Source organism: Sorghum bicolor, chromosome 1 (assembly GCF_000003195.3).
Source record: "Sorghum bicolor cultivar BTx623 chromosome 1, Sorghum_bicolor_NCBIv3, whole genome shotgun sequence".
NCBI classification, from domain to species: Eukaryota; Viridiplantae; Streptophyta; class Magnoliopsida; order Poales; family Poaceae; genus Sorghum; species Sorghum bicolor.
Window position 1 is genome coordinate 19,181,069 of NC_012870.2, and position 13,092 is coordinate 19,194,160.

The 13,092-nt window shown below is 46.8% G+C and overlaps 2 protein-coding genes across 2 annotated transcripts; one reads left to right on the plus strand and one right to left on the minus strand.

Moving 5' to 3' along the window:
* On the plus strand, positions 441-1,034 carry LOC8067108 (putative ripening-related protein 4). The gene has a single exon (XM_002464398.1). It carries the CDS (start codon positions 441-443, stop codon positions 1,032-1,034), a length of 594 nt encoding a protein of 197 aa, XP_002464443.1.
* On the minus strand, positions 4,388-5,630 carry LOC8067110. The gene is made up of 2 exons (XM_002466984.2): positions 4,859-5,630; positions 4,388-4,725 (listed from the first exon to the last, which is right to left on the minus strand). The coding sequence occupies exons 1-2, from the start codon at positions 5,586-5,588 to the stop codon at positions 4,622-4,624; spliced, it is 834 nt and encodes a 277-aa protein (XP_002467029.2). The 5' UTR covers positions 5,589-5,630; the 3' UTR covers positions 4,388-4,621.

A 13,092-nucleotide genomic window follows, 5' to 3' on the forward strand; every position in this document is an offset into this window, starting at 1 on the left:
AATTGGTAGAGCCATTTCATTTTATCATGGCTCCAAATGGCTTCTGAAACCGCTGGAGAAGCGCTGCTAAACGGTGTCTTAGTCCTGAACCTATAATACGGTTTAATTATAGATGCGCTATTATAATAAGCTTATACTGATGCTTCTTTTTCTTAAAAAGAGAGAGATAGCCTTACCAATACACGAGTGTTCAATGTACGTATAGTCTTTTCACCGCCCAAAGTCACGGTCTACTGTAAACCAACCAATCAAACAACATAGGGGATGCAAAACCAAGGAATTAATCAAATGGGGCTGTTTTCACACTTCTAGTTAAAACGAACGCCATAGGAATTGGTGTTCCTTGAGCTCTATATAAAGCAACCCGGTCCCATAGACCACAGCCACCAGCAAGTGTGTCCAGTGCAATCCGAATTCAGCACAGCAGCTAGCAACCAAGCATGGCCAGCATGAAGCTGCTAGTGTTGCTTGCTCTCTTGCAGGTCCTGCTCCTCCACGCCCACGTCTCCGAAGCCAAAAAGCATCACAAGCCGGGGACAGCCGCCGCGGGCACCTGCAAAGCCAGCGGCGTCCTCCACGGCAAGGCCGGAAACTGCAAGAAGTTTCACGGCTCCGACTGCTGCCGCGCGGGCGAAAGCTACCCGCAGTTCCGGTGCTCGCCCCCCGTGTCCGCCAAGACGCCGGCGATCCTGACGGTGAACAGCTTCGAGAAGGGCAAGGACGGCGGCGGCCCGTCCGAGTGCGACAACAGCTACCACGACGACAGCGAGAAGGTGGTCGCGCTGTCCTCCGGGTGGCTGCGGCTCGACGGCACGAAACGGTGTGGCAAGAAGGTCCGTGTCACCGCCGGCAACGGGCGCTCCGTGGTGGCCAAGGTCGTCGACGAGTGCGACTCGGTGAACGGATGCGATGACGAGCACAACTTTGAGCCGCCGTGTGCTCCCAACATCGTCGACGGGTCGCCGGCGGTGTGGAAGGCGCTAGGGCTCAATGAGGACATCGGTGAGGTCAAGGTCACTTGGTCAGATGTCTGAGCCGTGAAACGCTGAGATAGCCAGATTGCTGCGTGAAGAGAAAGAAGGTACACGCGCATAGGAGTGTGTTCTTTTAACTTGCATGCACATGTGTCATGGGATTTGTGATCAGTTACGCTAGTACTAGTCTTGGCCGTGATGGAATAGTAGCTACTAAATAAACCATCACTTGATATTTGTCGACGTCCTTCCTAAAAGTACGACCACACACTGTTCTCGTTTCCCTCCTATATATAGTTCATGCTTCATGTCACTCCCGAAAAAATTTGTGCCTAATTATTCAGTGTATGTCATCACATTGTGACATATTATTCCTGTGTTCTAGAAAAGGCCATCCTCAATTGAGTTTAGCAATAGGATTTGTTATTGAGGGTGGTTCATAATTTGTGCTCGCAGCTGCATCGTGCAACCCTCTTTTTCTTAAAAAGGAGTTGTTATCAATGTAGCTAGACCTTTTTCCCTCAACGTTGAAAACTGGGAATTTCTTAATTAGGTATACTCTGTCTGGACTATATATTAGTAAAAAAACAGTAACACGGTTCTGATGTAGCAAACGTGGGCATCGACCGTGAATTTACAACATGCATGTGTCCATGCGCGCTCACTCGTAGTGTGTAGGAAGAAGTAAAGGAGACAGTGGTGGAATTGGATTGGAGCTATGGTCCAAAAAGAAATTTACAGTTTAAATGAGTTTTAGATTAGGTTTTGAATTTGCTTGATTTTCGATTCGTTGTTACACTCTTCACACAAGAACAATTTTTTTTGCAAATCACAATACAACACAAACACTCAAACATACACGTACATTCACCTCTATAAACATACTCACATACTACCCTTATAAGCACTCCGCAGGGTTGAGACTGAACTAACAAACATACCCTACTCTTATGAGCACCTAAGTCATCTGAACTCGTAGGCATACCCTACCTTTACGAGCACCACTGAAGAAACGTTAATTAGTTACCATTGGAAGGAATTATGCAACACCCATGCCAAGTCGAGAACGTTATCATTGGAAGGAATTATGCAACATCCATGTCAAGTCGAGAACTTAATCTTATTAGGTAAAAAAGTTTCACCACAAGAAAATCAACCAGCTAAGCTATGGTCAGTTCGCTTCTCCATAAGTCACATTTACATATGATCATATCTTGTGTGTGGCACCGGTGTATCCCTGTCCTCACCATGGAATACATCGTCATTACCTATCGCAATATATGGCTCTAATGTCATCTCCTCAGTGTCTCCATGCTATGCCAGGATGAACTATATGACCAACGAACCTATGTACAAACGCAGGGTCCCCCCAAATTGCTCTGAACAAAAAGTTAGCCAAAAACAGTTGATATTTGATCCTCGCAAGGATTATTGACACAAACAAACAATAAGAAAATAAAAAGGTCATACCATCTTGCAACTATCCACAATCACTTGCAATTTCTAATTGGAAACTCCTTCAAAACCTACATGTTACTTGTGACGAGACATACTAAAAAAGAAAAGATAAATCCTATTAATTTTCACAAAATTTAGAAACATTTGCCATTGATTTGGATAGATACTGTAATCAACATCAAAGATAATAGGGCACTCGATCTAGTTTCAAATAAATTACCCACCTCTATCATTATAAAAATAATTTGAAGTGAAACCTTAAATATCTATATCTAAATTATCCACTCTAAGATTGTGAAAAATAACCTAAATAAATCCTAACCTTCATCTAAATTATCTACCTATGCCGTTACGAAAAAATACTATAGAGTAGCATTGAATTTGCAACTAAATTACTCATCTTCTCATTACTGGAATAAACTAAAGTAACCTCACCTATGCCACTATTAAAAAAAATCTAAAAGTAACCCTAAATAATTTTCATCCAAATTACCAAACTCCATCATTATTATAAATAATAAAAAATGATTCATAAATATACATATAAATTATCCACATACGTCATTATAAAATCACGGAGTACTTACCATACATGTATGCCTCTTATATTATTGGATATATGTGTTTATTTCTTTCCATTTTTTTCTTCTGGTACAACATGGTGGCAAGAGGAACTATATTATTGAAATTATGTCGAGTAACTGTTTACTTGAGGAAAAGAATCACTAATACCGAAGCTACCAGCAGTAGTATTGGACTTAAGGCAATGTAACTTTCTGCCGTGCACAGACAAAAAGGTGTGATGATCAAAGCAACCATGAGGTGAAAAACCAAGAGAACGAAAGGGCCATCATCATGCATGTTAAATGCCAAATGAAGCAAGATAGGGCATAGAAATTGCCGACATTTCGCTGCTAGAGAGATCTATATTAAGCGATACAAACTCCACACTCTCAGCCACTCAGCAAGAGTTCCAAGCCGGCCTCTCAAGCTCTAACCTAAACTTGCGTGGCAGCTACGAAGGCAATAGAAGAAATACCAAATATGGTTGACGCTAGACTACTACTGATGGTTGCGTTTGTCCTCTTGCAGATCCTGTGCTTCCCCTTTCACGAGGTCTTTGCTGCAACCTGCCATCCCAGTGGCTTCCTTCGTGGCAAGGGACAATTCTTTTCGGTTGGACAGCTGCTGCGTCGCAGGCAAGCGCTATCCGCAGTTCAAATATGCTCGCCGCCGGTGTGAGCCAAGACCCCAGCTACCATGAGTTTCACCAGATTTGAGAACGGAGAGGATGGAGCGGTGATCAGGATGATGACATCCTTCGACGGGCGCTTCCACCAAGACAAAGAACTGCTGGTCATACTTGGCTGCGACTCGACGGCGCAAACCGCTGCAACAAGAAGATCCGTATCAGTGCCACCAACGGGAGGTCTGTCCTGGCCAAGGTCGTCGACGAATGCGACTCGGTTAACGGCTGCGACGAGGAGCACGACTTTGGACCTCCGTGCCCAACAACGTTCTGAATGCTTCGCCGGGAGTGTGGAAGGCTCTCAGGCTCAATGGAACCACTGGAGAGGTGAAGGTCACATGGTCTGATGTCTGAGTGAGATGGGCGATGGTGATGAGGCATGCCAGTTCAGTTCGCCCTCTGGGCTCTGGTCTTAGTGGCACTACTTTAAATAAATAAGCCTTGTCTTGGTATGTATATGCCATTACATTATGTTGTTCTCAAAACTATGCCTTATGATCCTTTTTTTTTTGTGCAGTAAACCCATAAGTCCATAAATGGAATATAGTCCTAGCTTATGACCTTGTGTTGAGAAAAGTCCTCTTCTTTTAATGTTCTGATGGGCAGCTCAAAGCCTCAAATATGGTTGAGCAAAGACGCTAAGAGCATACGACTATACCACCTTGAAGCATATATTAGTTCAAGAACAGTCTAGATATATACAAACAGTTACTAATGATTGGTGCTACCAGTCTCACTGCTAGATCAAAATCACATGAACATGAGCAGAGAAAACTCGAACTAGCAAACTGTTCACTGAAGAAGAATATTGAGAGGTAGAGCTTTCAGTACTTGGGTTTTCCTCTAGCAGAGACAGGCTCAGGCACTAGGATATACAGTAACGTAGGATCCACTAATCGACCATTGCTGGTAACCTTCATCATGATCCGCAGCGGCCACCTCATGCTGGATTAAACTCCCGAGCTACGTCGATGCAGAACAGAAGCCCCACAACTTCGATTATCACTAGCCCAACCACGTCAAAGACTGCGAAGACTCCAAAAACTGCAACGACGAGCACCATCGTCATCGCGCTGCTGTCAGTTTCTAAGCACAATGCCCTCAAAAAAAGTGTGTCTAAGGACAAGAAAGACACGGAAAGAGGGGAATTAAGAGAGGACGAGTGAGCTCTGCTCACCGTAGTTCGCCGACCGCGGCCTTGGAGGGAATAACGGGACGCGCAGGTAGCAGGAGTAGCCGACGACCACCACCGCGTCGCCGTGGACCAACGACAGCCGCCTCCCTTCCTTGAGCTTTGGAACCACTTGCGCCGACTCGTTCAGGCACCGCGAGCACTCCGCCGCCGTGCTGGTGGCCACGCACTGGCTGCCCAGCGCCGCGGTCGGCGTGTCGTCGTCGTCGTCGTCGTAGAACCAGCCGCGAAACACGTCTTCCCGGGGCGTGGACGCGTTGGTGTCCGCGTACGAGAGGAAGCAGCCGGCGCGCCAGACCGCCCCGCGGCGTCCGTGGCATCCGTCGGCGACGTCCTCTACGGCGGCGGACAGACATTCCAGGCAGTTGTCAGGGGAGGAGCCGCGACGCGCGCCGAAGCCGAAGCAGAACGCTCGCGCGAAGGCGTGGTCGTCGCCGCCGGACTGCGCCGCGGCGAAGCCCGTGGGCGCGGCCGCGGCGGCCGCCGGAAGCGCGCCGAGGAGTGACAGCACGTTGTCGCGGAACGCGCTGAGGTTGTTAGAGGGCGCCGCAACGGCACCCGCAGCCGCAGGAGCCAGAGCGCAGTCGAGGAGAGGCGGGAAGTGGGCGCTCGTGCCAGTCGGCTCCAGCTTCAACGCGACGATCCCTGGTTCCGCGGTCACCGCGAAGACGAGGATGATCAGCGTGGAGACGACGGAGGGCTTTGCGCACTCCATTCTGGACGCCGCGACGAAAACAGTGGCGGTGGTTAATTCCGTTCTTGCATGCGGCGGCGAGCATAGGTTCTTGACATGACACACTAGCTTAATGCATGGCAAGGAATCGGGTGGTCGGTCGAGTGCGACAGGACAGGACAGGACTGGACGACCTGTGGTTGACAGCCAGTGCTCATCCGTGTCGCGACGACAACCATCCTGCGACGCCGGTTTGGTTGTTGCTGGGCATGTGCCGCGAGTTGAGTGGTGACTGGTGAGCCCTACGGCTACCTAGCTATACGACATTACGTACTAGTTACGTATTCGCGGCAAACCATAGGCGTCCTCTCCTTTGATTTGTGCCTGTCTCTTGAGGCATCCGCATCTCGCCATATTTTCGCAGGATGCACTACAGTTCCGAACTCTGAACGCATAAAACCGATCGATGCAGCTAAACACGGCCGCGTGGTCGCGTTGGAGGGGCCAGCCGACCCGCGCGGAACAAGAAGACTTGGGGTTGGGCTAATTTTTAGCTAAGTCTTCTGCTTGTTGTAATTAGGCGATCTTAATTCATTTTTGTTCACTTTTAGTTCCATTTAGTAACTAATACCTTGTGTATGTAAATAGGCCCTTATTATTAGGAAGGTGGGGAGCGTGAGCCAATACAAATCATAGTGGACCCAAATACTCTGACCCGATGAGCTCTGAGTCTCGGCTGCCCTCGGCGCCCGGCGCCCGCCGCCGCTAGCGGGGGAAGCTCCCTGCTCCCCCCCTCCCCTCTCCCCCCTTCCTCCACGGTAAGCTCCTCCTCGGTTTGGTGGGTCTCCATGGCCCCTGGACCTCCCCCGCTGTCGTCTGCTACTAAGGGAGCTGCGTTTTCGGCTTTCGTTCTGGAGAGGTTTGGGAAGCCGGTTGCCCTCGACTCCCCAGGGCCATCTGATTTCTCCCTTTTGGTTGCTTTTGGTCGCTGTTCTTCTCGTCTAGATGAGGATTTTGTTGCCCTGACGCTGAATGCTATTCTGGGCAGTCCTGCTTCGTCTTTCAAAGTGGGTTTTGTGGAAGACAAAATCTTCCTTTTCATTGTTTCGGACAGATCCATTGGATTTGAGATTGTCAAACTTCGCAAGTTCATTTGTGCAGAGTTTCAGCTTTCCTTTCACCTGTTCAATGCAAAGGGACTTGTGGCAGCTCGAGAAGCTTCTCTGAATCAGCCAGTTTTCCCATGGGTGGATGTTAAGAACAAAAAACCTTCCTATGCTCAAGCTGCTAGAGGTCCTGCTAAGGTGCTCACGGGGGCTAATTGTATTCCTATTGGAGATTCTTTTCATAGTGCCAAGGATTCCTCTTTGAATAATGCTTGTAGTTCTGGAAGAAAATCGGTTTTCGAGCGTTTGATCTTTCCTCGGGTCACAGTGTTCGACCGCCTGGATTTCAATCTGCCTCATTCTAATCACCGGGCTCAAGCGGCTGATCTTGATCTTGACCTGAACTCGGCTCCGCGAGAAGATTCTCGTTTCAGTTCCATTTAGGATGAGCAGCGAGTAGTTTCTGAAGGGCATCTGTCTCAGGATTTGAATTCAAGCAGTTTAGATTTCAATTTGAGTTTGAATGTTGCCTCGGGACTTGATCTGGTTGGCGGCAGCTTGAATGGGGGCAGTTCGAATACTGTGCAGTGCCGGCGCTGCCTCTCAGCGGCTCATTCAAGACGGGATTGCAATAGGCCCATTAAATGTCACCGGTGATTGGGCTGGGGCCACGTATCAGCCTCTTGTCAGCAGCGTGGTTTGGAATCTCTTCAGTCCCGTTTGAAGGGATTGAAGGTGGATAATTTTGCTAGGGACTTTGGGCCGAGCTTTGATTGCGCAAACTGGTTCAGGTCTTCTCATATTCCGCCAGGCCCATCTACCCCCAAGCGTTTCATGGGCTTTTCGGATTTTTCGGGTGCCCCTTCGGCTTCGCTCACTATACATTGGGACTCTCCGCCCCCGCCGATTGCTACTGTTGGGCGAGCTCCAGCGCCAGAAAACCCCAACTCCGATTCCCTCCATTGCCAACAGCAAAGCGAGTGTGAGCTTGAGATGGCCTACTTCCATGCTGATCCGACTCCCTTCATCCCGCGTGGGCTGAATCGCCTGGATGTTCAAGCTCGGAAGCCAATGGAGCGGGTTGTCCTCCTGTGACCAAGAATCAAGCATCATGATCTTGCTATCGTCTCAGTCGAGCCAATGCCTGGTCATCAGGTAACTTTTCAGGCTATCAGAGCGGTTGTCTCGAATTTCTTGACAAACATCCTCCATGTGGCTTTTGTGCATATGCAACCTACTCACCTCGGTCAAGCCTTCGTTAGATTCAAGCATGCTTATGATAGAGATCGTCTTATTCAGCAAGGGCCGTTTATGTTTGGGGATGTTTCTATCTCCTTTGTGGATCATAATAAGGGGCGGAACTGGGGGGTTGTTAACTTCAATCGTGAATGTTGGTTGTTGTTGTTGGGGTTCCCACCAGAATTCAGAGAGGATAATTTCGTTGTTAATTCTATCAGCTCTTTTGGTCGTGTTATATCGTGGGTGGACGATGACAGACACCTCTCAAGGATCTTAGTCAAGGCTAGAGTCATTGACCTGGAATCAGTTCCACAGTTCCTAGTGCTGACGGATGGTGAAGGTTTCCAGGGTGAGTCTTGGACGGTGCAATGTGAGGTCCTCCAGGGTAACCTTCTGGGTGCCCTTCCTGAAGATGAAGCTCCTGCTCCTGGGCCTGATGATTTTCCCCTAGGGGGGCCGTTTGATCTCTTTGGCTTTGGTCTGCAAGGACCAGGCCCTGCTCCTCCCAACCCCAATGTCAATGCTGGTCACAATCTCTTCCAAGCAGAACTTCCTGAAGGTGATGCTTTTCAGGGTAATCATAATGTGCAGAATGTTCAGGCACAGGACCTCCAGGGCTTTCAGGGCCAAAATATGCAAGTTCAAGATGAAGGATGGAATGAGTGGTCTGACAATGAGCAGCTAGTTGGAGGTTTTGATCTCAATGAGAACCCTGAAGATGTGCAAGGCCTTGATCTGAATGAGGTCCCAGACCCCCAAGAAATGATTATTGATCCTGTCTTCCCTGGTCCACAGCTGTTAAACCAGCAGATGAATGCTTTCCTTGACCAGGTTAATGAAGGTGAGGAAGATGCTCAGTTTGTTCAGGAGCAGCTGGCTCCTATTGAGGCTGAGCTTGCTCAAGCCCTTGCTGCCCCCCAGAGGTTCAGGTTGAAATTCCTGCCCTTGACTTCCCAATGGACAACTACCTCCCTTTGGACCTCCAAGAAGATGATCTTATGGGTGAAGAGGAAATCCAACAATTGATTCAAGAGGAAGAGAATAACATCAATGTCCCTGCTCCTAATTCTCAGAATCTGCAGGTGGGGATGGTGCTCACCAGGCTGCAGCCCATGGACCCTTATTTGGGTAGGATGAATCACATGGACTCTTATTTGGGCCACCTGAATCTGGGCTCCAAAGGTTCTGAGTATGATAAGCCTTTCTGTTTTGGTTCAGAGGAACCTTGGGCTGGGTTTTTCAATTCAAACTCCTCCACTAAAATTGAGGTTCCAGTGGAATGGGCTAAGTTCTTTGCTTCACTCCTGATGTCCCCAAGTCACTTTCACTGTGTCAAGAAGATCCTCCAGTCGGCTGAGCTTGTTAACTCTCTGGGGTCTAGTCTGAAGGTTGGAATCCCTCTGCCTGATAAGTGTTCTGAGAAGCTTTCCCCCTTCTGCTCCCTGAAGCTAGTGGGGCAATCAGTTAATCCTGTCCCCAATTCTTCCTCTCAAGCTGAAGTTTTTGAGGTTGACTCAGATGAAGCCCCTCCTTTGACTGATGTTCCACCTCCTAAGTCTAAGAAGAAAGCAGCAGTGGTTGAAACTGAAGTCAGGAGAAGCCCCAGACTCAAGGTCAACAAGATGGGTTTTAAGAACCCTATCTGTCATAACAAGAGCTGTCTTGGCTGTTCTATCAGCCCCCCCACCCTCTCTAATAAAGCTATCAAGAAGATTGGGACTCTGATGTGTGACCTGAAGGATAGTGAACTGGAGGAGAAGACTTTAAACAAGAAGAAAGGCAAGCTGGCTCTTGTGGGGTCATCTCAGCCAAAGAAGAATGAAGACCCCATGGATGATGATAATGAAGAGCTGTCCAACAAGGAATGAAGCCCCCTCTGTGTTTGAAGGAATTCTGGCTGATAACAAACCTTTATCTTTTGCTCTTTCTTTTTATGTTTTTTAGCTATGCTTTTGTTCAGCCTTTTAAAGGCTTGGATGTTGAAGTGGTTTAAAAACCTTTTAAAGTCTTCCCCAGCTTGGCTAGATGCTAGTAGTACCCATGTTATGCATGCTTGTACTAAGGTGCTTTTCCTTCTTAGTTTACCATGAATCATAATCATAACTCTAGATGTTGGAAAGTCCTATGTTGGAACATTAGGGGCATCAATTCTGAGGGGAAATGGGAATCTATTAGAAATAGAATTTCAGAGAGTAATTGTGACATCATTAGCATCCAAGAAACTAAGAGGGAATCCTTCGACATTCAGTACATCAGGAAGTTTTGTCCCCCCACCTTTGATGATTTCTGTTTCCTCCCTTCAGTTGGAGCCTCGGGGGGGATCTTGGTTGTTTGGAAGTCTGCCTTCTTTGTTGGACAAGAAGTCTTTAGAAACAGTTATGCAATCTCTGTGGATTTCTTCTCTGTTCATAGTGGGGATTCCTGGACTCTGACCTCTGTATATGGGCCTTGTGATCCGGATGGCAAAGTTGCCTTTATGAATTGGTTTGAAGATATTGATATGCCTGAAGACATTGATTGGCTTGTGGTGGGAGACTTCAACCTGTTAAGGAAACCTGAAGATAGAAATCATCCTGGGGGTAATGCTGGTGAAATGCTTCTCTTCAATAATGCTATTAGTGCTCTAGGTATTGTGGAGATTCCCCTTCATGGAAGGAAGTTTACTTGGACCAACAAGCAGTATCCCCCTTTATTGGAAAGGTTGGATTGGTTCTTCACTTCCCAATCTTGGACTCATAGGTACCCTCATACTATTGCCCACTCCCTTTCCATGGAAACTTCAGACCATTGGCCCTACATTGTGGAGATAAAGCCCTCAATTCCGAAAAGCAGTATTTTTAGATTTGAAAATGCTTGGATGGCACATGATAGCTTCCTTCCTCTGGTTGCCTCTGTCTGGAATGGTCATTTATATTCAAGACCCCGCAACCCTGCTCACAGCCAAGTTCAAAGCTCTCAGAAATGCCCTAAGGAGATGGCAGAAGCAATTATCAAATATCAAGATAGTTATAGATAACATCAAGCTAGTCATGTCCCTTCTGGATGTCATTGAAGAAATGAGGGACCTATCCATCCAGGAATGGAACTTTAGAAATGTACTCTCTGATAAGCTGTCCTCTCTTTTACATGAGCAAATGATTTATTGGAGGCAGAGGGGTAAGATTAAGTGGGTGCAATTGGGGGATGAGAACTCCAAATTCTTTCATGCCAGGGCTACCATCTCTCATAGAAGAAACTTAATTACTTCTCTGATGGACTCAAATGGAGAGATAACTTTTGAGCATAACTCCAAGGCCGAAATCATTTGGAAGGAATTCAAAGAAAGATTAGGCTCATCTTGTTATAATGATATGCTGTTTGAGCTCTCTAGCCTTTATCCTCATGAGACTGACCTTTCCTCCTTGGAAGCCCCTTTTAGTACCCAGGAAATTAATGAGGTTGTCAGAAAGCTTCCCCTTGACAAATCCCCAGGGCCAGATGGTTTCAACAATGATTTCATTAAGAGATGTTGGCATATAATCAGATTTGATTTCTATAGACTCTGTGAGGCTTTTCACTCTGAAAACATATGCCTTAGAAGTATCAATGGCTCCTTTATTACTTTAGTGCCCAAAGTGGATAGCCCCTCTGAGATCAATGAGTTCAGACCCATCTCTTTGCTTAACTCCTCAATGAAGCTCATCACTAAGCTCCTCTCCAACAGGCTTCAGCCATTGATCGCCAAGCTGGTGCATGAAAACCAATATGGGTTTATCAAACATAGGACAATTCAAGAGTGCCTGGCTTGGTCATTTGAGTATCTTCATCTCTGTCACTGCTCAAAGAAGGAAATCATCATTCTAAAATTGGACTTCGAGAAGGCTTTTGATAGGATTGAGCATGGAGCTATGATTGAAATTATGAATAAAAAAGGTTTTGGGCCCAAATGGCTAAGTTGGATGAGTATGATCTTTAGCTCAGGGACCTCTTCAGTCCTCTTGAATGGTTGCCCTGGTAAAACTGTCCATTGTAGGAGAGGGGTTAGACAAGGAGACCCTTTATCCCCCCTCCTTTTTGTGCTTGCTGCTGACCTCCTTCAGTCTATCCTTAACAAAGCTCTGAATCTTGGTTTGTTCAAGTTGCCTGTCCCTCTAAACTCCAGTCCAGACTTCCCCATTCTGCAATATGCAGACGATACTCTCATTATAATGGAAGCTTGTGGAAGGCAGCTGTTTACTCTGAAAGCTCTCCTCGATTCATTTGCCTCCTCTACTGGTCTGAAGGTCAACTTCTCAAAATCCATGATGGTACCAATTAATCTGAATGCCCAAAAGCTTAATCACCTGGCCTCAACTTTTGGCTGCAAGATTGGAAGTCTTCCCTTTACTTACCTTGGACTTCCACTTGGCCTCACCAAGCCAAGAGTGGATGATTTTCTTCCTTTGGTTACAAGGTGTGAGAGGAGGTTGATCAGTACCTCTCTTTTTCTTTCCCAGGCTGGTAAGCTGCAGATCACAAATTCAGTGTTCTCCTCTTTGCCTACTTTCTTTATGAGTACCTTCTTCCTCCACACTTCAGTCAGAGACCAAGTTGATAAGTTCAGAAAACACTGTCTTTGGAGAGGCAGGGATGACAACAATAGAATTAATGCTAAAGCTGCCTGGACAATGGTTGCCAAACCAAAGATGGAAGGTGGGCTTGGTGTTCTTGACCTAAGAACCCAAAATGAGGCTCTGCTGATCAAAAATCTGAGTAAATTCTTCAACAAAGCTGACATCCCATGGGTGAAATTAGTTTGGGAGAAATACTACCCCAATGGGAAGCTTCCTGGTAACTCTAAGAAGGGCTCTTTTTGGTGGAGGGATATTCTTAAGCTTCTTGATAAATTTAAAGGGCTTGCTTCTGTCATTCCATCAGATGGTTCTTCTTGCCTCTTTTGGGAGGACTGTTGGAATGGCCAGCCATGGAGACTAAGATTTCCTCACCTGCACTCTTTTGCTAAGAAACCTGCCATCTCTCTGAAGGAGGTTTTGAATTCAGGCAGCCCACAAGACCTGTTCGATCTGCCATTGTCTGAAGAAGCTTTTAGTCAATTACAAGAAATCCAGGGAGAGCTTAATTCTTACCAAGTCATAGAGGGAAATGATGTCTGGACTTTCATCTGGGGATCATCCATTTACAGCACAAAGAAATGTTATAAACATCTTATTGGCTCTATTGGT

What these genes read in the sequence shown, in the direction of transcription:
- LOC8067108 (XM_002464398.1), top strand. Translation starts at nt 441, where the DNA reads ATGGCCAGCATGAAGCTGCTAGTGTTGCTTGCTCTCTTGCAGGTCCTG.
- LOC8067110 (XM_002466984.2), bottom strand. Translation starts at nt 5,588, where the DNA reads ATGGAGTGCGCAAAGCCCTCCGTCGTCTCCACGCTGATCATCCTCGTC. An exon ending in GCCGCGGTCGGCGAACTACG is followed by an intron (nt 4,726 to 4,858) that starts GTGAGCAGAGCT and finishes TCGTCGTTGCAG; the next exon opens with TTTTTGGAGTCTTCGCAGTC.